The 26,734-nt window shown below is 42.6% G+C and overlaps 1 protein-coding gene across 1 annotated transcript in view; it reads right to left on the bottom strand.

Annotated features, from left to right (window-relative positions):
- The window catches only part of SMAD3 (SMAD family member 3), a 43,223-nt gene extending 17,541 nt beyond the window's left edge, over window positions 1-25,682 (bottom strand). The window contains exon 1 of the mRNA XM_053465484.1: window positions 25,168-25,682. Coding sequence (XP_053321459.1) covers window positions 25,168-25,373 — 206 coding nt within the window. The 5' untranslated portion in view covers window positions 25,374-25,682. The remainder of the gene's footprint in view (window positions 1-25,167) is intronic.
- Window positions 25,683-26,734: the final 1,052 nt, after the last annotated feature.

The raw sequence follows: 26,734 nt of genomic DNA, 5'->3' as shown, positions 1-26,734 counted from the left end.
TTACATTAATTTCAAAGATGACCACTGAAAATCATCAGACATTTAGCTTTATAAATTACACAGCTTTTCTAATCAGGAGCTTTAACCAAAAAAAACCTGCAGTCTACTCTTTTTAGGATTTTTCTCTTTGTAATCTTGATATATAAATATAAAAACAAGTCAAGAAATAAAGTGCCAGCAGAGTCAGCGGGGATATACTAGGCTAATACTCGGCGGTACCAGCGACTGTATATGTGATGCCTGGCTGGGCACGGACAGGATTTCCCAGTATTGTGAGTAACGCAGGCTACGGGACTTCACAGCCCACAGATGAATGAAGAAGAAAAAACGGAGCTGGGAGCTTATTCTCTGTAGGTGAGAAGGTTATAGAGAGTTCCCCTGAGTAAGCCTTTAGTTCTCAACACCCACACAAGCCTCAGAAACAGCCACAGAAAACAACATGATTCTCTAAACACAGGAAATGAGCAATCGCACCGCCCTCGCTGCGAGATACAGCTTCTAACCCGAGGCCCTCGCTGCGAGATACAGCTTCTAACCCGAGGCCCTCGCTGCGAGATACAGCTTCTAACCCGAGGCCCTTGCTGCGAGATACAGCTTCTAACCCGAGGCCCTTGCTGCGAGATACAGCTTCTAACCCGAGGCCCTCGCTGCGAGATACAGCTTCTAACCCGAGGCCCTCGCTGCGAGATACAGCTTCTAACCCGAGGCCCTCACTGTGAGATGCAGCTTCTAACCCGAGCCCCTCGCTGCGAGATTCAGCTTCTAACCCGAGACCCTCGCTGCGAGATACAGCTTCTAACCCGAGGCCCCAATGTGCGAGATACAGCTTCTAACCCAAGGACCCTCGCTGCGAGATACAGCTTCTAACCCGAGGCCCTCGCTGCGAGATACAGCTTCTAACCCGAGGCTCCTCACTGCGAGATACGGCTTCTAACCCGAGGCCCTCGCTGCGAGATACAGCTTCTAACCCGAGGCCCTCGCTGCGAGATACAGCTTCTAACCCGAGGCCCTCACTGTGATATGCAGCTTCTAACCCGAGGCCCTCGCTGCGAGATACAGCTTCTAACCCGAGCCCCTCGCTGCGAGATACAGCTTCTAACCCGAGGCCCTCGCTGCGAGATACAGCTTCTAACCCGAGGCTCCTCACTGCGAGATACGGCTTCTAACCCGAGGCCCTCGCTGCGAGATACAGCTTCTAACCCGAGGCCCTCGCTGCGAGATACAGCTTCTAACCCGAGGCCCTCGCTGCGAGATACAGCTTCTAACCCGAGGCCCTCGCTGCGAGATACAGCTTCTAACCCGAGGCCCTCGCTGCGAGATACAGCTTCTAACCCGAGGCCCTCGCTGCGAGATACAGCTTCTAACCCGAGGCCCTCGCTGCGAGATACAGCTTCTAACCCGAGGCCCTCGCTGCGAGATACAGCTTCTAACCCGAGGCCCTCACTGCGAGATACGGCTTCTAACCCAAGGACCCTCGCTGCGAGATACAGCTTCTAACCCGAGGCCCTCGCTGCGAGATACAGCTTCTAACCCGAGGCCCCGAGCTGCGAGATACAGCTTCTAACCCGAGGCCCCGAGCTGCGAGATACAGCTTCTAACCCGAGGCCCCGAGCTGCGAGATACAGCTTCTAACCCGAGGCCCCGAGCTGCGAGATACAGCTTCTAACCCGAGGCCCTCCCTGCGAGATACAGCTTCTAACCCGAGGCTCCTCACTGCGAGATACAGCTTCTAACCCGAGGCCCTCACTGCGAGATACAGCTTCTAACCCGAGGCCCCAATGTGCGAGATACAGCTTCTAACCCAAGGACCCTCGCTGCGAGATACAGCTTCTAACCCGAGGCCCTCGCTGCGAGATACAGCTTCTAACCCGAGGCCCCGAGCTGCGAGATACAGCTTCTAACCCGAGGCCCCGAGCTGCGAGATACAGCTTCTAACCCGAGGCCCCGAGCTGCGAGATACAGCTTCTAACCCGAGGCCCTCACTGCGAGATACAGCTTCTAACCCGAGCCCCTCGCTGCGAGATACAGCTTCTAACCCGAGGCCCCAATGTGCGAGATACAGCTTCTAACCTAAGGACCCTCGCTGCGAGATACAGCTTCTAACCCGAGGCCCTCGCTGCGAGATACAGCTTCTAACCCGAGGCTCCTCACTGCGAGATACAGCTTCTAACCCAAGGACCCTCGCTGCGAGATACAGCTTCTAACCCGAGGCCCCGAGCTGCGAGATACAGCTTCTAACCCGAGGCCCTCGCTGCGAGATACAGCTTCTAACCCGAGACCCTCGCTGCGAGATACAGCTTCTAACCCGAGGCCCCGAGCTGCGAGATACAGCTTCTAACCCGAGGCCCTCGCTGCGAGATACAGCTTCTAACCCGAGGCCCCGAGCAAAGTGATGGCGGGAGCATGAACTCTGCAGTCACGTGCGGCAGCCCGCCATATGATCACATCCACCTTAAAACATATACCTAATAGACACCTATCGCAATGTACATCAAATCCCATGACAGAACAAGTGGAGAGTTGGGGGAGTGGGGGAAATTAAAGGTTGAGGATTTGCACAAGGCGATGAGCCAACCAATGTCATGTATGTTTACTACTCAGAAGAAACTAAAAATAAGGGAGGAAAAGGTGATATTATAAATATAGATTTTAAGCTTGCGAGCCAGGCCGTATTTACAATTCGCCTAGATTTGTCATACCCTGAATATATGTATATGCAAGAATCGCTGCGTACATCGTTGGCGCTATATGAATAAAGGATAATAATAATAATATAGATATACACTTTAAAATACTTCTTCATTCATTAAAGGTGAGATATAAAACCTGATAGCTCCTTTGTGTCTGGGAGTCTGACTGCTGGACTGGGCATTGCTGCCTTGTGTCCATTCTTAAATAACTGACCTTAAGACACCTTGCAGACAATATTTACCATTAATGTCAGCCGCTCTTTCATTCATGCACAGAGCTGACACAGCCATTAGGCGTGAGCGATGAGCAGCGTCAGCGGCTGTCACCAGGAGTGGCCCCCATACAACGAGGGTTATACATAAAAAAGTGATCTTCTCACCAAAGCAACCTGCAGGAATCACTTTTAATAACACTATATCCGAAGAATCACTTTTTACACGTAACCTTGCATGAGTTGTGTACACAAGTTGTGTGGTCTGAGCGCTTACTAACTGATCCTATGGACGGCTTTGCGGCTGTTTAATTGTTTCTCTGATACAACAGCATCAGAATATAAAGTAAAAAAATATAGATAATCTAAGTAACCTATACGATTATACAAACTTGAATAGACCCAGGGAAAAAGAAAGACGCTTTGCCAGCTGAAGGCACTGCCACGTGTGAAGACACGCATAGTAACTTCTACAAAGGAGGGCAGAAGCAGGTAGGGTTATTGAGCTGCACAAGAAATGGGACTATGCGCTATACTATTATTGTCCGTATTTTTAAGGCAGTGGGCCTCTCGGGCAGACCGAAGACTCTACAAAAAGCCATTAGTATTATTAGTAGCATAAAACGGGCTCTGTCTCAAATTTGTTTAAGTGACAGATTCACTTTAAATTACAGGAAATCTGAGCTTGGTGATTGCACGAGGACCATTTCACGCTGGATGTACCTTTAATCAGTTAAGTCCAGCCATTCCATATAAACCAAGCTAGGGTTTTGGCTTCATTCATGGATGGAATATTTCTATGGAAGGCATTTGTTTAATGGATTCATCATCATCATCAGAAAATATGTTTCCTTTTCCTCTGTTTGAGCAGGGAGAAAACTCTGTGAAAGCCGCCAGTCAGACAGAGTAATCTCTCCGCAAATATTTTCTAATTTACTGCAGATTAAAAAGATGTTTGATTCTGCAGCAACCGGCCGGGTTTGTTTAAACATCCATGGTTCTATGTAAACGTCTAATAAACCCCTTTCTGCTTTCCGCTGGGCCTCTTACCGTCTTTTTCTCTATCATTCTCACAAGCTTCGGTCATTACGGCAGCTGTTTTCCTCATTATAATATATATATATATTTTGTTTTTTTCTGTGGCTTTTCATGTTATATAAACAGGGACAGTAACTCTCACCACTATATGAAAGCAAACACTGGAGGTCCATCTCTGAGTTTCATTGCACACTAAGTAAAGTTGAAATTAGAATTCAGTTCTGCGCAAAACTGCCCAGAAAGAGTAAAAACAAAATCTTACATTGTTTCCTTTCGAATAATCACCTTGATCAACCGTTATTTAAATGAAACCTCATATTAATGAGTAGTTACAAGCCTCCACACTACACTCACTACATTCCTACACAGTGGAGTCCAGAACCTAACTGTCCTCGCTGTAAAGAATGTCTCCGATTCATCTAGAAATGGGCTCCACTAGTTCTAACGTACGTGGCTCCTTATCTGCTATAGGGAATGGACTTAAATGTATATCTGTAGATTGTGAAGAAATTGTGGCATTTACTTTAGGTAAAAACCCAGTTCAGGTAGACAAGCTGTACTCTGTCCCTGTTGGACAGAAGCAGCTTTTGTAGTAAAGCACGGTCCTGATTAGGGGAGCGACTGGCTGTAATGGAACCTGGTAACGTAGCAGTTGGGAAGGGATGAAATAATTAGGGGAGCAGAGATGGAGACATGTCACTGCCTGATTTTTGCATGATTACCGGCTTGGAAAACCATTCGGACTAAATGAATATACTCGTAACCATTAGAGCGTTCCTGGCACACACATTTTACTCTGTCTGATGGCACGGACATCAAGAAAACCGGAGTACAGGTTACAACTAAAACATAACACAGAGTTTTGTGTACGGGGTACAGGCAAGACACTGCAGAGAGAATCCAGTTACACCCATGGACACGGACTGTTAAAGATGTATATAGGATAGTGAAGAGGGTACAACTAACCAGGGCCGGGCCTACAATGGAGCCGACTGGGGCAATTGCCCCAGGCGGCACTTTAGAAGGGGTGGCACTTTGCCGCCCCAAGCGCTTTTTTTTTTTTGAAGCGGAGGAGAGAGAGGGGCACCGAGTCTCTCTGTTCGGTCTCGGTGCCGGCTTGTAATGCGCCGGAAGTGACATCAATTTCCGGCGCTCAGCATTACAAGCCGGCACCGTGGCAGAGGAGGGAGACTCGCCGCAGGACTGTTTAAAGGTAAGTACCGGGGGGGGTAGATTATGGCGTCGGCGAAGTTTAAAATGCCGCCCCCCCCCGGCGTCGGCGGGGGGGGGGCGGCATTTTAAACTTCGCCCCAGGCGGTGTTAAGTCTTCGGCCGGCCCTGCAACTAACACATAAACCAAAGGAATCTATGAAAGTCCGTGACAAGTATAACGGCAAATGAACAGGAATAAAGCTGTGTCCTAATGCCTTTTTCCCCCAATATGTGGATGTGAAGTCACATGACTACTAATCTGCAGACCCACCACTTACTACGTTGTGATACAAATTTCTCTGAATAGTGACCGGATCACAACGTAACAGGCCGACTGTGGAGATGTTTTCTACTTCATAACCACAATCAAAACTTTTTGTGAATTTAAAGTTTTGGGATCTAAAGAGATGAACAATTTGAGAAACACATCCTAGCTTCGAGACGTAAAAAAAAAAAAAAACCGAAGGCGTTTTCTTTATTGTCCCCCGAGAACGTCTCATGCATGTTCATGGCTGTAGATAGGGTTTGTGTAGAGAGGCTCCGGCAGATGTCTGTTGTGTGTCACAAGTCTCTAGCTCTTGCCAAGAGAGGACAAATGTCAGACACAGACTGTCAGGACTTCTGTCTGAAAGATCCGTTTGGAAGCTGATAAAGAAAACAGCCCAGTGCGCTAAGCCCCCACCAGCGATTAGGCCTTAAACGAAGGAATTACACTCAGTTACAGTCAGATTGGGTTTTTAAAGGGACGGTATAACGTCACATGCAGTCACACAAACAAATAAGTACTTTAAAATGCATTCTTTGACTGTGGGGGGGGGGTATTTAACTTTACGGGAAGCTGCTGCTTCAGAGCTGCAGTGTACCACCCCCTCCGCTGTCTGAGTTGCAGGTGCCACAACAAACATATCATTTGATGCATAACACGGGTTCCATATACCTATATATTGTTTAAAAAGCTGTGAACTTCATAACACAGGTTTATTTACCGTTTCTAACTGCAAATCATAATACATGGGGGGAAATCCGACAGGTCCGTTTTAGACGTGCTAATTTCTCCAAACATACATTATTTAGCACAAGCTAAATATATGCACAATGTAACCAAATGAAATCACAGGACTATTGCTAAAACCTCCAAAGTCTTCCAAACTTAGTACATCTATAACAGTGATGGCGAACCTATGGCACTCGACAAGGCCTGTGTTCTGGCACGCGGCCTGGTTGGTGACTAACCGTTTGTTTTTATAAATCACACAAAGGCTAAAGGGAGCTAAAGGTCAGTTCCTAGCGACCTCCGCCTTGCTTCTCTCCCGCGAAGCATGCCGGCTATTGATGGCGGGCATCAGAATATTATTATATCCCGGCGCTCGGCACTGATCTGCCACTTAATCTATTTGTCCGCAAAAGCTTTGATCCACAACAACCTCTCTCTCCCTGCCCACTTCGTCAGTCCTTAGATCAGTAGCAAGCGCCGCTCCTTCACTGATTATCCTAATGTTTATACGTCTGCAAAGAAAAAGCAATAGATTCCAGTAAAACATAAGGAAATGACATCAACTGTCTCATTAAGATTACTACAGCCCCTCACGTTATGAATGGGCTTGTTGCTTTTGTCTTTATTGCCAGGATATGTTGGTTCTCCCATTCTAGCTTCGTTAACAAGCAGTGACATTACTTAAATGTGTGAATTGTTTTACCTATGAAATCAACAATGGAGGCTTCTGTCCTGCAGCTTTCTTCACATGTGGCATGCAAGCCTATAAACAGGCCAAATTGCTACATTACACACCAATGTTCCTTACTTTTGACGTTAACAATATTTAGCACAATCCCAATTGCTAAAGGCTAAAACTTTAAGTGACATAATACAGGTGGTATATATATATATATATATATATATATATATATATATATCAATATAAGCCAGGCTCTAGCCATGGATATGTGTGGGCTTCTAAAATCCTTGCCAGGTCAGTCAGTTCACATGCAAACCAACTTCATTCGTACATTTTGCACCGGCCAAAGCTTACATTTTTTTTTAGCGTAGAAGGTTTTCTGTCAAATACAGCCAGTGTGCAAACATGAAACGGAATTTTATAAATCATAAGCCGTTTCCGGCTCAACATTTATCAGAAGCGTTTAAAAACAGCTGTCGTTGAAGGAAATGCAAATTCTGAGGCTGCTGCTACCTCCGAGAGTCTGCCACAAACCAAATATCCACCTACACCCAAGCCAACATGCCCTGGCATTCCATACATTAAAACAACAAAGATTTCATTCATGGAGGAAGGATGCCTTTCACAACATTTCCTTTTACAAAAAGTGACTGATCATCCCGCTCTACCCCCACTTAATCCTGCCTGTGCACCCATAGCATCGTAACCACTACCGATTCCTTTGATATTATACCCGCAGATATTTTAGTGTTTTAAGTCAAGATGATATGGCATAAATGTTTCAGCTCCGCTAATCAAGGCCATCCTGTCTGTGGGTTGAAGCCTGGGGGTTGCCTCTGACACCTACACTTAGGAGGTCACCCCACGGCTGCTTGGTGTCTGCCCTTACCTCGTGTCCAGGGCTGAATGGGCTGCCCATGATCGCATAGCTGTGGTCTCTTTACAGACAGACCGTGTGGGCCATTGCAGCTGTTAATGCACTACTATTTATGGGTTCTTCTATCCTCATTATCGTACATAGAACTACAAGTACACACTAAGATAGGAAGGTAGACAACGTCAACGTAGTTCATGTAGTCCAACCTGATTAAAAAGACTTAAAAAGGATAATTCATGGAGATGAATTTGGGAGGAATAAGGAAGATTGTTATAGGGATCTATATATTATTATAGCAAGGATGCCAGAGTATAAGTAACTTCTATATCTCCATTCACCTAAAATCAGGAGGCTACCGGATATAACAGGCCATAAAGACTTCTATTAAAACCATCGGATGGGGCTTGTGAAAGGATCACTTTATGTCACACCCAAAGAGGTAAAAAGGGGGGGAAAAACTACCCATTTACATTGGTTTCCTCGTTGAAACTAATAAAAATGGATCAAGAACGAAAAAAAGAGAGAAAAAATGTGACAGTTTGCATATGCGAAAACTATTCCAGAAAAAGCAGACACTTCATCACTCATGTGCCTGGTGCCAGCAGAGTATCACAGCGGCCACTTTTCTGTGCAAATTATCATAAGTCAACTGTATGGAATGAGGAAGCTCAGGAACATTCCACCAGTGAAAAGGTGCTTTTCTTCAAGCACCATCACTTCTTCTAGTCTAGGAATACCGCTATTTACATGCAGACAAAACTATATTAAAACTCAGCAATACTCACCAACATAAAAGTGGAAAGAGAAACAGGTTACAGGTGACAGAGATATATCACTTTATTAGAAGATTATGTATTAATAATGGAATGTAATCTGAGGCTCAGCTTCCACAAAGTTCCCTCAGGCAGGGAATTGTAGTTAATCAACAACTGAAGACTGCAGACCAGACCATCATCATCTTCTGTACCTCATCAAAGCAGAAGAGCTGTAACTTGCCCTTTGAATACAATTACCCTCAGCCAGCCAGAAGGAATGCCCTTAATCCACAGCTGCCTTTGGTTTATTAAGACAACACTCATCAATGGAGTACTGCGGATTTGTCTCAAACTAGCCTATTGCCGGCTGGGTATCATGAGAACTCTCCCTGCTGACCAGCCCTGATCTAACAAAAACATTAACTGCCATACAGCACACTCACCAAAACACAAATTCACAATAAATAGAAACCCCCCATGATTAAGAAATAGGTTGTGGGTTTCTACATGTTTTATATCGGAGTTCCTCTTTGCATGAGCAGATTTATGCGAGTCCTGAATGTATGAGCCATGCTTGTGAAATAACAAATGTTACTGTTCTAAATTATTTGTTTCCTTCACAAATAATAACATCACTAAAAATATAGGTCTCTGCTCAAACAACCAGTACTTGGGAAATGTTACATTCTGCAAGAAGTATTCCCTATGGTGGCAAAGGCTATTTTTAATCCAATTATTGTTAGTTATAAGTGTCTGTTTCTAGTATTTCTGCACCGAGCAGGAAATCAGTCTGCGTTTTTCATGCACATACATTTTCTTACACTGCTATTTTTCTAACATTATATCGACACAACACTAGCACATAAAAGGTTTCACAATGGATGAACTTAGTTGCTACTTAGTTGTTACCACTTATGCTCTCCTCAGGTGACAGGTACACTCCAGCCCCTATATGTACTTGGATGTCTATGATGTCCACAACGGAGTGCCGTCCTGCAAAAGCAGTAGAAGGAATGTGGGACCGCTATAAACACCACCAAGATCCAAATTATTATTTTATTTCTTAACAGCAATTAAAAATGGTCTGACTGGGTGGGAAAAATGGTTCTATATGATGTCTGTTTCAAGAATCAAGGATATTACTCCACCCAACACTGGTCAAAACCCAGAAGGGTCCATGGGAGGACCCTATTAATAGTGTAGAGAATATAATTCACAGAACAAAAACAGAGATCATAATTTATAGCTATCTTTTTTGCATGTCATTCAAGTTGCCACCAAGTTAGTTACTAAAGCGAGACACCTCTACTATGGGAGTCAAAGGCCTCTAGGGCCAAACAAATGTGCATTGACGCACCGCAGGGAGCGTTGCCCAGTGGTAACACTCCGATCACATCCCTCTAGTAGATTTTCTCTGTGAGAAACCAGTGTTAGGTTTTGACGTTGTCTACCAGTTTCTTATCATTAGTGCTCAAGTAACAGGTTTTCTGTTTCTTATTAGAGCAGATGGCTTTTTAAGAAGCACAGGTTAGAAAACCAGACACCGACTGAGCGACCTGTATTAATTTCAGGGGATCTTGAAAAAAAAAACACAAAAAAAAACTAACAGTGAGAGCTTCACGACGTCAAGTAACTCCATTCCACATATCCTGTACACGTTACTGTCGCCCGGTCTGCTGATCCAGAGATATAGGTGCACAAGGTTTAGGTTACAGTACTCACCCTTGTGTTAGAATCTCAGCGTGCTACCTCTATACAATGCTCAATCTTCCAAGGCCCATGGGCTCTTCAAAGTTGTCACGTTTATGTGATGTGACAGGGGAGGGTTAATATTATTAAAGAGTTGGGTTTCTCCATAATCATGGCCTAGTTCACATATGCCTCTTGCCTGCCATTGCCTGAAAGCATATTGCTTTAACAGAACATGCCCCCCAGCTAACAAGGTGGTTAACTTTAGATTTTTTAAATACTTTTAAGATCTCCTATTACTTACGCAGTTGATGATAGCTGCATCTGAAATAATTGCTACCTGCAATGTTCTCCTAATAACAGATCTGCCTTTACTTCTAGTTCCGTTCTGCTGTTTGAAAACAACATCGCTTGGCCTAGGTTTTTGGTACCTTAATAATCTCAAAATTAGAACCTAGGGCTGATGGGGCTCGTTTCTGGCCATCCTACAAACACCAAATGGTCAGTCGTATCTACATATTAAGTGAAACCAGGCCCGATTTTATCATAAAGACATTAGTGAGCGGCAGCAAATTAAAATACGATGCGGCAACAAGATTGATTGTGCTATAGAAACAGCAGAGGCCCTTTGAAGTACCTGGAATAGGAAAACATGGTGAAAGAACTAGGACCTGGGATAATCTGGAATGTGACAGCTCCCCTTTAAGGGTAGAGGCGCACAAAAAGACATCTTAAAAGGTGCCAGTGTTCACTCAAGGAATGCAAGAATAACTGGGCAGGATTAGCACTGGAAGAACAGAAATGGCATGAATGTCTGTCGCAGCCCCGTCCAATGCCTCAGTCTGGCAACCTGGATAAAGGAATATGTGAAAAATCCTGCGTGTTGCTGCTTGCACTGAGATACAGGCATCTTCATTACACGTGGCGCATGTTGGATGACATTCAGAAAACGCTCCCATGTATTGCTGAAATGCATCACCTAAGCACAACGAGCTGCATTCGCTAATCACTAGCACAGTATTCAGTTACACTCCTTTGGATATTGTGTCCAAATATCCAATAAAACAGGATTCATTGGACTGTGAGTTTCATTGAAACCAAATTTAACTCAGAAGTAGTTCTTCTTTGAAAACAGATGTCAGGTGATACTCAGCCCTTCTAAGGGGTGAATTCATTAACCCTGGAGTGTTAAGAAAAACTTTGTGACTTTTCCCAGATTGTCTTAAACGTTACAATTCTACACACTACATAAACCTGTTTAACTGTATCCACGGATTTAACAAGGGTGTATATACACTACCACTTCTAATGATCAATTAGTCATGGCATAGAAGATATTATGTTAATGAAAGATTTACATTAAAAAATCATCCACTTATGGCTACAATAGTCATTTACATTATCAGCGTCTGCACTGGATTTCTGATTCAAGGACATTTTTAAGCGACCCCAGAATTGTGTGTGTATGTGTGTGTTTGTGTGTATGTGTATATGTGTGTGTGTATGTGTGTGTTTGTGTGTATGTGTATATGTGTGTGTGTATGTGTGTGTTTGTGTGTGTGTGTACAGTTGCTGCACCCTTTGTAAAGAAGGAAGATAATTTCAGGACAGAAAACTGATCAAGTAATGCTGGCCCTGATGCTCTCACACACAGATGTTAACTGAGATTTCATGAGATTTCTTGAAAATTATAAACACCAATTTAACTATGCATTATGCAGGGCCAGCTCAGCCATTTATGCAAGAGAAGCTCACTGGGATTGACCTTTTATGATGAATAGTAAAGGCAGGGTTCTGGAAGGTTTAGTGCCTACAGATTGTGGACTTAGTAAATACAACCCTGTATGTGAATACACCCCTGAATAACCAACAAAAGGGTCTGCTACAACCTCTCTCGCCGCTACCTTATGTCAAACTATGAGGTATGGTTTCATATCGGATATCTGTGGTGCAGTCACCTTTTCAGTAGTCCGCTAACATGGGTTAACTCAGCAGAGGCAACTTGGCTAACTCACTATTCCCCAATTAAGATAATGAACATGGCGAGTTCTGCTGAGAGGGACCCCTGTTGACTTCTAGAATACTCACATCTTCAGGAGAATTCATTTTAACACTGTCTCAGAATCAGCAGCATGAAGTTCACATTGAGTTTAGCAAAGGACTTCATCACTCCATAAATCTATTTATCTTAACATTAATCTGGCAAGGTCCAAGTTGCTGAAGGTTCCAATGAGTTAAAGACAGTTGCTGCCGAGTTCACGTCAGTCAATAACCAAACTGACAACCATCCGACAACTTACCACGTAGAAACAGGCTCATACATGTTGTTTTCTGTGTCTATATCACTTAACTTTTACATAAACTGTAAAAAGGTAAAATAATTCTGTAAACCTCATCACATCTGGCTGCTCATGTTTGAAAGGGCTGCCAAGGGCCACCCAACAACAGTATCAATGGCTACTAAGACCTGCTGCACAATCAGCAGCCAAGACTAAAGCCATGTCTGGGACGCTCAGTTTTACTTGGATGCATGGACTGCGAAAAAGTTTAAAAAAAGAAAAAAGAAAACATTTAGATCTAAGTAGGAGAGATTAGAGAGTTCACGAGCGACCTAAAAGCGTACTTACAAGGGGCGTAATATTGCATTTTTAAAAATAGTTATTCTATTTTGCAGGACTTCTGGTCCAGTTTATACTATTAACGCCACATCACACCTGACAGCTAAACCTCTGGGAATACCATGTTAACTAGTAATATTACGTTAAGTACGTTTCAAACGCTAAAGCCACAGATTGGGTCTGTAACTGTATCCAGAAGGGCTCGGCAGACATTGTGCGCACTGTGAGAACTGACTCACAAACCAGCTGGCGGACGATTTGTTTTCAAAAGGGGGCCACCTTTTTAGCTTTGCCGTTTGCTGACATAAAATGAGCTCGAGAACGGAAAGTAGCTGACATCACGAGGGCAGATTCTTATACTTCCCTCCCCATTTGTCAGTGTCGTTGTCAGAAATTGCAGCTATTTCTAGCAAAGTCCAGTTAATAACGACCAGAACTTAATCAGGAATACAAATCAAATTGAAGGAAAAGAATAGAACAGAGAAGAGTGAAACAGTTAATACACAAAACAGAAAAGAAAAGCATGCCGTGAGGGAAATTATTTCATAATTGAAAAGCTAACAGTATATACGGCTTTTAAAATCAACTTGGCCAACCAGTGTCTCAAACACACGACCTAAAGCTATGACCTTCTGCCGTGTTGGAGGAGAAGCCTCAAGCCCTCTAAAGAGAACTCTGAAAACTGGGTCATCACTAAAGCAAAAGTTGATATTACACATTAAGCAAACCTATGACTTGTTGTTAAAACCTCAAACCACATAAGATTTGCTTCTTTCATTTTTATGAGAGACCTCAGGCTTATCTGAAGTCAAACCAGATTTGCCTCAATCACCCCAATCACCGCTGTCTTCAGGTCTACTACATAAACACTTGCGTTCAGTTCCACTGAGCCAAAGCAACCTCGAGTCTCCAAACACAACCACTTCCCCTTTTATGAGGCAGGCCTTTTCCCTGTAAGTAATTTACCTAAAAACACGGAAGTCAAGAGCAATCAACTCTAAAAAAACCTAAAACCAGTCTTTAGCTCTGTGCTGCATCATACGGAAGGATTGCATTTTAAGTAGGAAACAAACAAATTGACAAACTTTCAGCCTGTGTGACTATGCTTGACACAGGTGTTCCCAGCTCTGGGCTAGCATGTGTCTCCACGGCTGCTTTCTCCATAAAAATAGATATAAATATTCATCATCACATATTTTAATACTGTTGTACGATAGCTACCCCATTAAGGAAGAAGAATTTTGGCCTAATGCAGCCATATTTGAGCCAAAAGGCTGAGACAGTACGCCACCCTGGTAATCAAGGAGGACATATACCTCTTCCGCAAAAGTGGATCTTTACATGTCCGTCCCTATCTGACCTACAATCATAAGGACGTACTAGGTAGATTCCAGCCGCGCTATGAAAGATTCTGTTATTATAAACAGATAAGCTTTACCCTGCTTATCGATCGGGTAGTCTGATCCTCCTTCCCAGGTAACCGCTGTTTATTCCATGTAACTGGCAGATTCTTTGTTTGTCTCTTGCGTGGAAATGGCAAATAAATGACCTAGCCCCAAAGAAACAGGGCATGTTCTGTGACAGCATTACGTACCCGCGCAGTCCACAGCTGGATCAAAGAAAATGGGCTACCGACGTGTTTGGTCCCTTAAAGCCTATCAGTAATTTTTTTTTGCACCGTAAATAAGACTATACACTCTATAATGTTTCATATTAAAAATCATCAACATGCATGCACCAGAAACCCACTTTATGTGTATACTATGGCGCAGCAATGTTAACATTTTGTCCTCAGAATCTGCACCAAAACAATTATGTTGAATGAAAAGACAGAAAGCAGGGATCCCACCTCAAGCTTTTGGGGAGAAGAGGTTAAGAAGAATCAAACAAGTGCTTTACATGCAGATATACAACGACCAACGATGGCAGGGGAAACGGGTGAATATGGGTGATTTATACAAGACACGCAAGGCATCATTTATTTCCCTTATTTGTTTAGATAAATCATTTAATACACACAACAGTGTAAGCCGAAGAAAAGACACAAAGGGCCCCGGGAAAACCACAATGTCATATAGGTTTGCACCACTTATTTCAGTAACCCCCTGCCCCATTAAAGGTGCAGTTCCAGCTATATAATTCCTGGTACTGTTCAACAACCAAACCTAGTTTATTATTCTTTATTGATGTCAAGAGGAGAATGTAAAATCACAGAAGGTTTATTTGCTAAACACGCTACATAACTCAATACTTTATATGAGTGGAACAGTATCTTTAACGCCACTCTAAGCATTATCTGTTTGTGGTCTGTGACTGAGATAAAGAAGACGCAGAGCGTGCTGGACTTTAGATTCTCCAGAAGCCCTGGCCATTTAGAAGGAGCTCGGGTCACATTTGGCCATCTCTGTTAATGCTGAGAGCTGGATCAATAGGAACTCTCCAAGGATGCGGCAGGACGCTCCAATTAAGTGCATTTTCCAAACATCTTCGATAGTCTGAGGTTCCCAGTCTTGAGACTATTAAGTGATTTTTTTTATTATTAAAGATAAACTTCGATCTATAGAAGGCTAAATCAGGGGATCCCATGTGTGCGCCACGATGCTACTTCACGGAAACGGAAGTGCCAGTAAGTATCTTTTTCTTCTTTGTTTTATTTGTTTTAGTGCATGTAGTACTTATTATTATTATTTATTTATACAAACAACACAAGCATTAATGTTTTTCTCGTTTGTTCCTTCAAAAGGATGGGTGTGTGGCTTAATGTATAACAAGCATGATGTTTCCGGAGGGGATCCCATATAACATCGTTCACGCCTGTGTAGCCAAATGTTAATTAGATACAGATTTACCAACAATTTATGCTTAGACAGTTAGTTAAGATTTAATGGCTCTTCCTTAGTCTAACGTACCTTCCCTTTCTCAGCTATATCAAGTTAAATAAACTTCCTGCTCTTAGCTAAAACAACAAAAAAAAATACACCCCCCCCCTCCGTTCTAAAATGAAAAACCTCAGCAGAATTACTGAAGAAATCCAATCTTTCTTTCATAAACAATTTCCTCGTACCGGTCCCACATGCACATCTCCTGAGCTCCTGGACCTGTTGACATGCCTTCTCCGTAATACGATCGCACGCCTCAATAAGCAGATATTTACTTCAAACTAAAATTGCAGTATTTAACATTAGGAGGAATAGCGGTTCTTGTCACACCTTTGCACATGCACTTCGTTTTGGAGCATTAAATTACCCTAGAGATGAAGCAGAAAGTGATTTGGTTATCTAAAACAATTCAGCACATACGAAACAGAGCTGTGTTGTAGCCACCAGACTGCAAAAGCAGCGGGTACGGGAGCATAACCCGTGGGGAGGAAAATTACTTTTGCCGACGCATTCTAGAGCTGCGCAATGTTCAACCCACCAAGTAACGAATATCCAAGGTTTGTAGAGACTTTAAAATGCGGGGATTGGAAAGAATTCAAAGTGCTTTTCAGATGAAATAATTCATTTACGTCCAGCTGATGCCTCTGATCTCTGCCTTTGTCCATCAGCTGTTGGTAGTAGCCTCACAACTCTTGTTTCTACCCCTCTAAAAAACTGATATCTTCTCAAAATAGTGAACAGATATGCGATATATGTATTGTATCCATCAATATTATTCAAGCTGACCCTCTGGTGCATTGGCTGCATCAGAACTGGATCCTGCAGCAGTAAATCTCAATAGATCCTCTTACGATGCAAATGGATTTGGGAACGATTCTACAAATTGTAGAATGGTTATTTAAGTCACTTATGTAGATCCTCGAGGACCCCCGGGTCAGCAGGAAAAAGAAGACTAGACAGCAAAAAAGCAAAACACACCTTTCATCAGCATTATTACACTATTCTATAGCACACAGGATAAAATGCTGAAATAAAATAACCGGTATCTAATGGAAACGTGCGTGTGAACAATGTAGATTCCCAGACCTGGAGGTCAGGTGCTGAACCATACATACGTGTTTGCATGTCAAAGTAATAAAGGTTGGCCCTAAGGGTGTTGCAAAGCTGGAGCTTGGCTCCCATGTGTTACCCGATTTGGACTCGGCTACTCTTTAGTTACAGGATGAAGGACAAACAATTACAGAACCGGGACACCAGAATGATAAAATGATAAAGAAACAAGGTCCTTCATGTGGCTTGTAGTAAAAGTTTCTATCAATGACTCGGTGAATTGCGAAAAAAACTGTTGTTGTTCTATTCTGGTGCCAGATGACCCGGGGATATCCCTTATACTCGTGCGTCACAATAAATGCCCACAGATCGAAGCATCCAATGTTTTAGCTTGTTGTATTATACCGACCATGAGACGAGAGGAGGAAAAAAGGAGGTACGCTAAAATAGAAAGATTGATGCTGAGCTATTTGAAGGAATCTGCAGGTTGGGGGGCTTTCAAAATTTGCGCCCCCCCTACTTTATCTTTAAGAGTGACCCTATGTTCCTCCACTCTCTTCCCTCCAGCCTCCCAGAGATGGTGACATTTTAGCTCCATATACACATATGGGAGTCTACGACGAGCCACCTAGTTTTTCGGAGCATTCAAAACACTGAAAGGGTTAATCAGCGTCACACGCTAGTGCCGCAGTAGTGCGGAGATATTTACAACGCAGTCCAGAGTGTTTAATGCAACTCCGTGTTACGGAATAAGCAGGGGAATACAATCTGATTTCAATTTAAATCAAGCTCTCCATGATGCTGGGGTGGTTTTTTTTTTCCGAGAGCAGTTCAAGCAGAATAATAACATTCCACTCCCGTTACATACAAATAACTGCTGCTAATAAATTAATAAATTAAAATTAATGGTCGCTCAGTCCATTAAATCTTGTTAATTTTGTTTCTCCTATAACCCACAAGTTTACATTATAAAAACAATATATTTTTTTTAAATGATAATTTTAATTGGATCCCTGATGTGACAATCCCGCGTGTTATGGATTTCTTAATTTCTTTTCTCCATTTTTTTTTTACACAAACATTAGTCATTGCTGTTATTAAGTATAATGGCCCGGGCTTAAATTACTACCAATCCAAAGTATCGCATTTAATGCTAACGTAAGAAGATTCTCTGCCTTCAAGTAGCTTGGATGATAGTTTAGAACCGTGTCTTGTACCCCATATTCAATGTTTGGAGAATGGTAGGTCTGTCTTCATTTTGGATGTTACTTTTTGACAGCTTTGTGTCTTAAGTTTTTGTTAAGTTTTGTGGGGTGGAACTAATTCACATTATATCTTTAACAAACGTGTTGTGTACATTTGTCTTGTTTTGTGCTGCTGTAATGCCCAATCCCGATAGATATCACTGTGCGTGTATATATATATATATATATATATATATATATATATATATATATATATATATATATATATATATATATATATAATATATACACACCTGTGGTTAACGTGAAATAAGATCCATAGGCCAAAAACCATTATTTGGTTTTGTTGGCAAATTGGATATTTTTATAAGAAGCATTTGTGGTTGGTGAGTACCAGATGTATATTCTTACGTATAGTGTACCAGAAGGAGAAACACATGAGGTTATTAGAAAAACCCAAAAATAAACTAAATCCCTAATTCTAAAGTGTGCCTTGACTATTTGGAGGAAGCGCATGGCAATGTTGATTTAGGTGCGCGATCTAATCTCTTCTCACTATCCTCAACGCACTCCATCTTCTTGACCCGTTATATACAACCATACCCAGTTCCGTCTCCATACATACACCAGCTTCCACTTGCCTATATATTATACTGAAAACCTTACTTCATATATGTGTTACTACTTAGGAGTGAAGCGCCTGTACACGGAGTAATGTACACAATACCTGTTCACATGCCACTCACAATCCATGCAACACTCACCAACTAACCATTTAGTAACATGGCTCAGGGGACTTTGCATAGGTATCACTTGCCCAAAGGTAATCAATTCCAGTCACCAGCATGGACAGTAAGCAGAGTCTGTACCTGCTTTGACACAGGTGTGTCGATTCTTACTTTTTTTTTATTTTTCATTAAAATGTCATTCAGATCTATCCAGCTACTGGACCACCGGATATACTTGATTTATGACTTCATAGAGGCGCAGCAAACAAAACAACAGACTGGATCAATCATGTTTGGTTCTCAACTCCTCATACTCGACGCCACAGGAACACATCATATATTAGTCACCGTTCCAGAGCGTGCGTCTCTTCCTCAATACAAAATAAACAATGCCACAACAATGTATTTTCACTTCCATAAGATGTACAATTCAAGTTTTCAAACTGTTTTCTACTGAGTAATGATACGCCTGTAAGAAAGGGAAAAACCCCACACATTTCCACTAGTAAGGAGTTTGCTCACCCTGCTCACAGGCAAAACTGTCAGACTACATGAAAACCATGCGGGGTCTGCAATGCGACCTCTTCTACGCAAGTAGAGTGTGACAGGCTCTTCCCAGCAAAGGGTTAATACTGTCCCGTGAACGTGGAGGGAATAAACTCTCTGTAGCAATGTGATACGCGTCTCCTAACTATTACTGTAAAGCAGCAGCTCTATTTTCAGACTAATTGCATGAATGCCTGGAGCTCTCACCCCTGCGCTGTCTGCACTGAAACAGCCCCACATCAGAAATTATTATCCACCGTAAAATTACAAAAATTACAAAAGGTCTCTGTCCTAAAGATTGGGGGCAAATCGGCCTAAATGTAGTTTACAGTTTGCAAAATCCCCCATAATTTGCATCGTGAGTCAAGTAAGTCTGGCTACTCCACAGTGCTGCAGAATACACTAAATAATAAGGATAGTAATAATAATAATAATAAAAACTAATAACATAAAAATACTACGAAGAAGCACTTCTAAACTGCAAATTCAACAAACCTCCTACTGCTACGATAAAGCAGAAATTAAACCTTGACTCGCAATAAGCAAACATTAATAGACTCTCTGGTATCGCGGCCACTCGGATCTCTTGGACCTGGGTGGCAATAACTGTATGTTCTCCTCTTCAGACAGTCTAGCGTGAGTTTTCAGATGTGAGACAAACAGGTTGGGTATACACAGAAGTGGCTGTGTGTGCACCACTCCCAGAGAACAGATTCCAAAGTCACGTGGTTTGTGGTTATAGAGGAAAACTATTTATTGCCTCAGCAACAGAACCGGCCTTCTGCTGGGGAAAACCAAACCCACCACAAACCTGCTCATCAGGGACTGCTGGGGTGCAGTAGAGGACATGTGGGGTGCGCCGGGGCAGACACAGTGTTACACAGGGGGCAATGGCATCGGACTATCATGGCACAGCTCTCCAAAACAACACAAGGTACTCTGTTGCTACAATTTAGAAACAACACCATTTTGGACTATGCTTTTCATTAAAAAGAGCATTTAACTGGGCTGTACCTTCAAAGGAGATGCCTCAGGCGCCCAAAGGTGAGGGGTGTGCTGGAGCCACCCCTCACCTAGCTCTGCGCCCCCTTCTGAGCAGGACCCCCGGGCAGGACCTCCGACCCTGCCCCGGGCGCCAAGAGCCCTAGTTGTGTCTCCTGCATTTAACCTCTAATGCAGATTATAGACATGTTTCATGGCAGGGCCATCGTCTTCTATAAGTCCAACTTGTTATGTGGCGTATTACTTATGTTTGCCCACAGTACTGGGATGCTATATAAATTAATAATAATAATAATAATATTAAAATGTAGTATAAGCCTCAAATGGTGATTTAGTTACTGTTGCCTTTTTTTGTTTATCGTACCCCAAACTGCTGTGCACCTGGTAAATAAAAAGGAGCACGTATACACCACGGCTGCACGTCCCCTCGGCGCAGCGAGAATAGCATCTGCATTTACAGGAATCCACATGTACAGATGGTTATCATTAATTGAAATGCGACGCTTACATTGCAACGTAATACTAAAGTACAGGGAGGGGGATTTAACAAGGATGCAATTATAACAAATTTAAACATACGAAGGTACAAGCCTTATATTACTTGCTACGCTAAACCCCCGGGAGACACAATATTCATTCTGCTGGGCTGCACTTGCTGATGATTAGGTGAAACTGGCACAGTTTATTGTGCTCAGCAATATTTTTGACGAAAGAAGCATTAGCTAGCATAGATCGTAGAAAAATGAATAACCTGGGATTCAAAATGCAGAGGTATTGAGAATGTGAATGTAGAAAAACATAAAAGCAGATGAATGAAAGTGAACACACATTATATATATATATATATATATATATATTTGCAATAAAAATATACACCCATTTTGTCATTTTGTGTACACTTCCTGACAGTATCTGTATAAGTACGTCATTATGTAACTTACATTTTTTAACACACCATATAAAAGCTGTTTCATGGGCCAGTATATCCAAAAAGACATGGTTTGTTAAATTACATGTATCTATAGAGTGTTGCTACAATAAGGATGAATGAAAATGAACAATAACAATACGCAAGTTAACCCCATGTTAAAGCACACTGGTACAGAGGGAGATGAGGGTCCTGCTCTTGAGAACACTATTAGGTGGTTGGGTGGGGATGAGACAGAATCAGCTTTTTTCTGATTAAAGCATTTCTTCTCATCAAGTTACCTACCATGGGGCCAAGCTTACCGATGCATAATCCACACTTAAATCAGTGAGATGACATTCAATATGTCTCAAAGATGTAACTGTGCATTATTGCATGACCAACATTAACACTGAAACTTCAAAATGCCTAACAACCGGCGAGATAAAAGCTGCAGCTCACCTTAAATCACCTCCCAGTTTAAAGGATAAAAAAAACATAATGCTGATTTATATTAAAACATGGTTTCCCAAAGCTTTACAACCAAGTACTGTTAACATTTGGAATTAAGCCGTTTATGAAATATCTCCAGGATTTGTCTGAAATTATTAGAAATAATTATAACAGAAACAGAAAACACTGCAGGACATAATAGCTCCAAAACACTGCATAAACAATCTAAGAAGTAGTATAATAAAGAGCTGTAATGAAACTGTCCTGAAGCCTTTTGATTGGTTTCAGCTATTTATTTGGCTTTTTCTCCATGCTATTGGTATGCAGGTTGCCCGCCAGGTTCCAGGCATCAAGAAAAACACTTTGGATGCTCACGGTTCTTACATAGAAACACACGTGCATACACAATGACTTCTGTACCCATATCACAAGGCGTGTGGCGGTTACGCACCGCTGCGCGTGAAAAATTCTGCACGCAAATGAAAAGGAACACAAATTCACTTATTGTTGAAAACAAAAATGTGGTTTATACACCTTGCAGCATATTTCCCAACCAGTCATTTTTAATAAATTAAACTAAATTAGCCTAATCCTTTAATACCTAGTACATGGTGTGCCACTCCAGAGGTTAAAAAATTAGGGTCTAAAAAAAAAAGCTGGTAAAAATGCCGGCGCAGGAAATTCTGGGACAAGCAGCCAAAATTATTAACTGCCTCTGGAAATCCGGCACAGCTGGCAGGTATGCAAAAAGCGTTACTTATACACAATTCTATTTCTGTCCGTCTCACACCTGTGCCAGGAACCTGAATACATACTGGCTTTAATCCGGTCGCAAACAAACAGCATTCTGGATACGTAAGTGGTAGGACTCCATACAATACATAATTGATTTTACTTTTGTGTGTAATATACATACACAACAACCTTACTAGCAAGAAATGCTGCAACAACAGCTTTCCCAACCATAACTATTTAACATGCTTATATAAGGGCCAGGAAAGGCCATTGGTGACCCTAACCATAAGGATGACTGGACTGGAGCAGCAACCGCTAAGGCTTGCACTCAATGCAGAAGAAAAATCCTATCCATTATGCTAAGTTAGTAACCAAAGTTGCCAAAAAAACTAATGAAGACTCCAAAGCACTACAAAAACATTAGCTCAGCTTTATGTGTTATTGTGTGTATATATATATATATATATACATATATATATATACATATATATATATATATATATACAGGGCTCTCTCCACCTAATGTATCGGTTTGTCTTAGTCTGTCAATTCTCGTCTTGTCATACCCCTTGAATATATGTATTGTATTAAGTGCTGCGTAGACTGTTGGCGCTATATAAATAAAAGATAATAACAATTATATATATATGCTATATTTGCAATGTACAAAACAAATGTATAAGTGCAGGGAAAAAAAGATTTTTCTCAACTAGGAGATATGGTCTTGAATGATGGGTTTAACAATTATAAAGGAAATTATAGATTTTGCTCATAACCTTTCCTTTGCGGCTCCAAAGTAGACCTTCTTCCAGGAACTCACCTGGGTTGGCCCTCACATGGATCACTCCCTTTGATGTTTTGGCTGCACTCATTTAAGTTGTGTTTGATTATTCATCTGAAGAGACCCACATACTACATTGTTTTTTTTTTTCTCCCACGACTGTTTTACTGCAATATTCATATGCTAATGAAGACAGAAACACAGCAACGGGTTCTATGCGAATAACTACCAAAAGAGACAGAACACCGATCACCACTAACTTAACTAGAATTCGGTTAAAATGTATTAAATTAAACTTTTTTTTTTAAAGCCTAGTAAACTCTCTAATGCTCACATTATCCAATGCAAGAGAGGTGTCTCCAGGACCCTACTTATAAGGGGAGCTGTTTAAATAATATGTATTATTTATATAATAATATTTTATATCGTATACCCTTCAGGCTGTTGGAAGTTGGTGATACGGGAGCAGTTTTGTCTTGCGTGATGACTGAAATTCCTGCAAGCATTATATTCTTATGTTACAGAATCATTAAACTCCAGCTTTACGACTGAGAAAAATACTCTTCTATTTTCAGCTCGGCATCTTAAATCCTGGTCACCCCCCCTCCCTCCAGCCTCCCCATCCCCGCTGCATGTACTCGCATGTACTCGCATGTCCTTGCTGGGCAGGCGTGCTTTCTAACAGGCTGATTGTTTGGAGGAATATCTCCCCGCAGAAAGCAACTTCAATGCTATGTAATTCTGTATGTTTTGGGACCGCACTACATGTTATAGTTTGAATGAATAATATTTACAGCGTGACAACAGAAACAATGTGGCGATGTAGGGAATTGGAGGACGCAGAATAAACATGGCTTAACGTCAAGCAACAGGAGGAATTATAGGGGAAAATGACATGGACACATTGAGATGAGAAAGTCGTGTATAAGGAGGAGTTTATGTGCCGGTTACATTAGTATGAACCTGGGGATGCTTATGAAAGACACAAGGCAGTGAGGATTTTAGTGAAGCCCTGCAGAATGCATTTTCCATAATTCTAGCTTTTAAAATTAAGATCTCTAGATTGTAAACTTGTGAGCCGGGCCATCTTTACCCAATGTATCGGTTCGTCTTAATCTGTCAGTTCCAGTCTTGTCATTCCCCTTGAATGAATGTATTGTAAGAAGTGCTGTGTACATTGTTGCCACTATATAAATTAAAGTTAACTATAATAATAATCTGGTGACTCCTATTACACAGGACAATAGACGTTCTCTGAACATATATATTTGGAGCAATAGTAAGAGCCATACATAGGGGTTATTAGGAAACATAACGTGTAAAAAGGATATATCCATATATATAGGAGCATCGCTGCCACTTTGGTGGATGCTATGAGACAGGCCCCACCAGCCTGCGCGACCCCTTCCGCTATAGTTAGTGTGTATTTGTGAAGGTTTACGTGAATAATTTGCACACAGGCCTATCAATTGCTAGCGTTACCTCCATAGGAGGGGCTACGAGGAAATGGAACAAGCTGCTGTAGGATAAAGCCAGGAGTTTCAATGAGAAGTCATATTTGTAGTTAGAGTTAAAGGGAAGTATGATTATATCCAATAGAAACAAGTATTCACTATAGCTGCATCCTGAGCCTGCGCGTATCAGAAACTATGGAACGGGTAAAGCATTCAGGTGTCAACAGGTTCCATATTAAGCGGTGAAAGGCATCTAAAGGTTTGATGACAGGCATGCATATATATATATATATATATTTAAAGCGATCTAAAGGAAAGGACAATAAACCGAAGGCTGCATGACCGCTTTAAAGTTTCATTTTGCTCTGCTCAGTAGGTCTTTCATCATCTCCTTCTAAGTGATCTGGTCCTGAGGGAGGACATGTTTACATCTGACACTTATAAGGACTGAGAGGGAAGATCCCCCGGAACAGTAACTTTTGGGTTGGAACACTTCATCTCATTGCTTTGACTATGCATTAAAGAGAGCAAGCCCTGGTGGGTTTCTTAGTGAATAACCCCCCTTGCCATTCAATACACTAACAATGAATGGGAAGATGCTGGGGGTGGCTCTGTCGGCGCTGCCATGAGCCCCTGTGCCAGGCTGTGCCCACATCTCACCTGGGGATGGTGATACACTTGGTGCTGATGCTCTGGGTGGTCAGGGCTTTCTCCAGCTCGTCCAGCTGTCCGGTCTTCTTAAGCTTTTTCACCAGGCTTTTCACTGCTTTCTCGCACCATTTCTCCTCTTGGCCATTCTGCTCTCCCTTCTTCCAGCCCAATAGCCTCTTAACGATTGGGGGGGTAAAAGGCAAGATAGAGGACATGGCAGCCCCCACAAGGAAGAGACGGAAGCGTGTCAAGACAGAGGAGAGGGTGAAATGGGGATAAGGAGGAGAGAGGGTGCCCTAAAAGTGACCCGAACACACTCTTTGTCACACTTCTTGTCACCGTTGCTCACGCTCGCACTCTACTCTGCTGTCACTGTGCCCTGTGGCCCTATTTCCTCTGTCACGTTTCCTCAGTGTGCAGTCTCTAAGGACCCCCGCTCTCTCACAGCACTCTCTAGCGGCTCGCTACACCCAACTACCTCTCTTCCCCCCTTTTACGTCTAATTTTCTGCGTCTCTCTCTTTGCATCTAACTTTTCATCCCCTTGCTCCGGACCGCGTCACATCCCCTCCCTCTGGAAGTATTCCTCCGCCCATCTCCTTCTCCACGCCCACCGGGTCCCGCTGACACCCGCTATAGCCACGCCCCTTGCAACACGCCCCCATTCTTGGCAAGCGATAAACCAGCGGCTTCCGAATGCGAAGGGCGGCGGAGAGCAATGATTGACAAGAGCAGAAATTAATCCGCCTGGTGATGCGGTTGCGTTGGCATTCCCCGGTGTGTGGGGGTAGATTGTGCCAGAGCGAATTGTGAGGGTGTGATAGCGGTAACGCAGCCTGTCTCCCTCTTATACGGTCACAGTGAACTCATTAAACTTTAGTAGTTACCCCATTTCACTCTGCTGTGGTACTGCTTTCTGTTATTCTCCAACACTTCACATCCTATGATAGTTTTGCCAGGTGTCTGGTACTGAACAGTGCTGTCTGGTATTCGGACACTCTGTCCAAGAAAAAAAAAATAGGAAAACTGGACGTGAATATTCATGGAAGAACTGGCAACATTTAACCCTGGGGGTAAAGCCGGCCAAATGGACTCAGTAGTATGCCGGCTGGGCCGAAACACACATTTGGCTCACGGAATTTGTGAATTTGTATAACAAGTTACTAGATCCTCACGTTCTTTTTTTTTGCCTCCGTGCCTGTGCTGTCTAAATGGCATTTATGACGTATTTATCTTCGGCACTGACCCGGGCCAGTGTCCTCAGTCGCTCGATCACCAGCTGACCGACTTACTGCAGAGTTCCGAAATACGACTTCATATCCCAGTGTGGCGCCCATTAAGAACACACAGCATTTAGGAACCGTATGCTTTGGCACGGTCCTCCCCGGTCTAAATGGGACAGAGAGATCTCCTTTGTAATGGGCCCATTGAGCAGAGGTGACCGAGATGCCCAGATTTAGTGGCAGAGGGGCTGTGCCCCCTAAACCTGTTAGAAATTCACTGCTGGATGGAGAAGCAGAGAATCTCTAGTGCAATAAAGTAAAATGGCTTCACTTTGGAATTATTTACCTATATAT

This window comes from Spea bombifrons, chromosome 4 (genome assembly GCF_027358695.1).
Source record: "Spea bombifrons isolate aSpeBom1 chromosome 4, aSpeBom1.2.pri, whole genome shotgun sequence".
Lineage (NCBI taxonomy): Eukaryota > Metazoa > Chordata > Amphibia > Anura > Pelobatidae > Spea > Spea bombifrons.
This window is presented reverse-complemented; position numbering and strand designations above follow the sequence as displayed.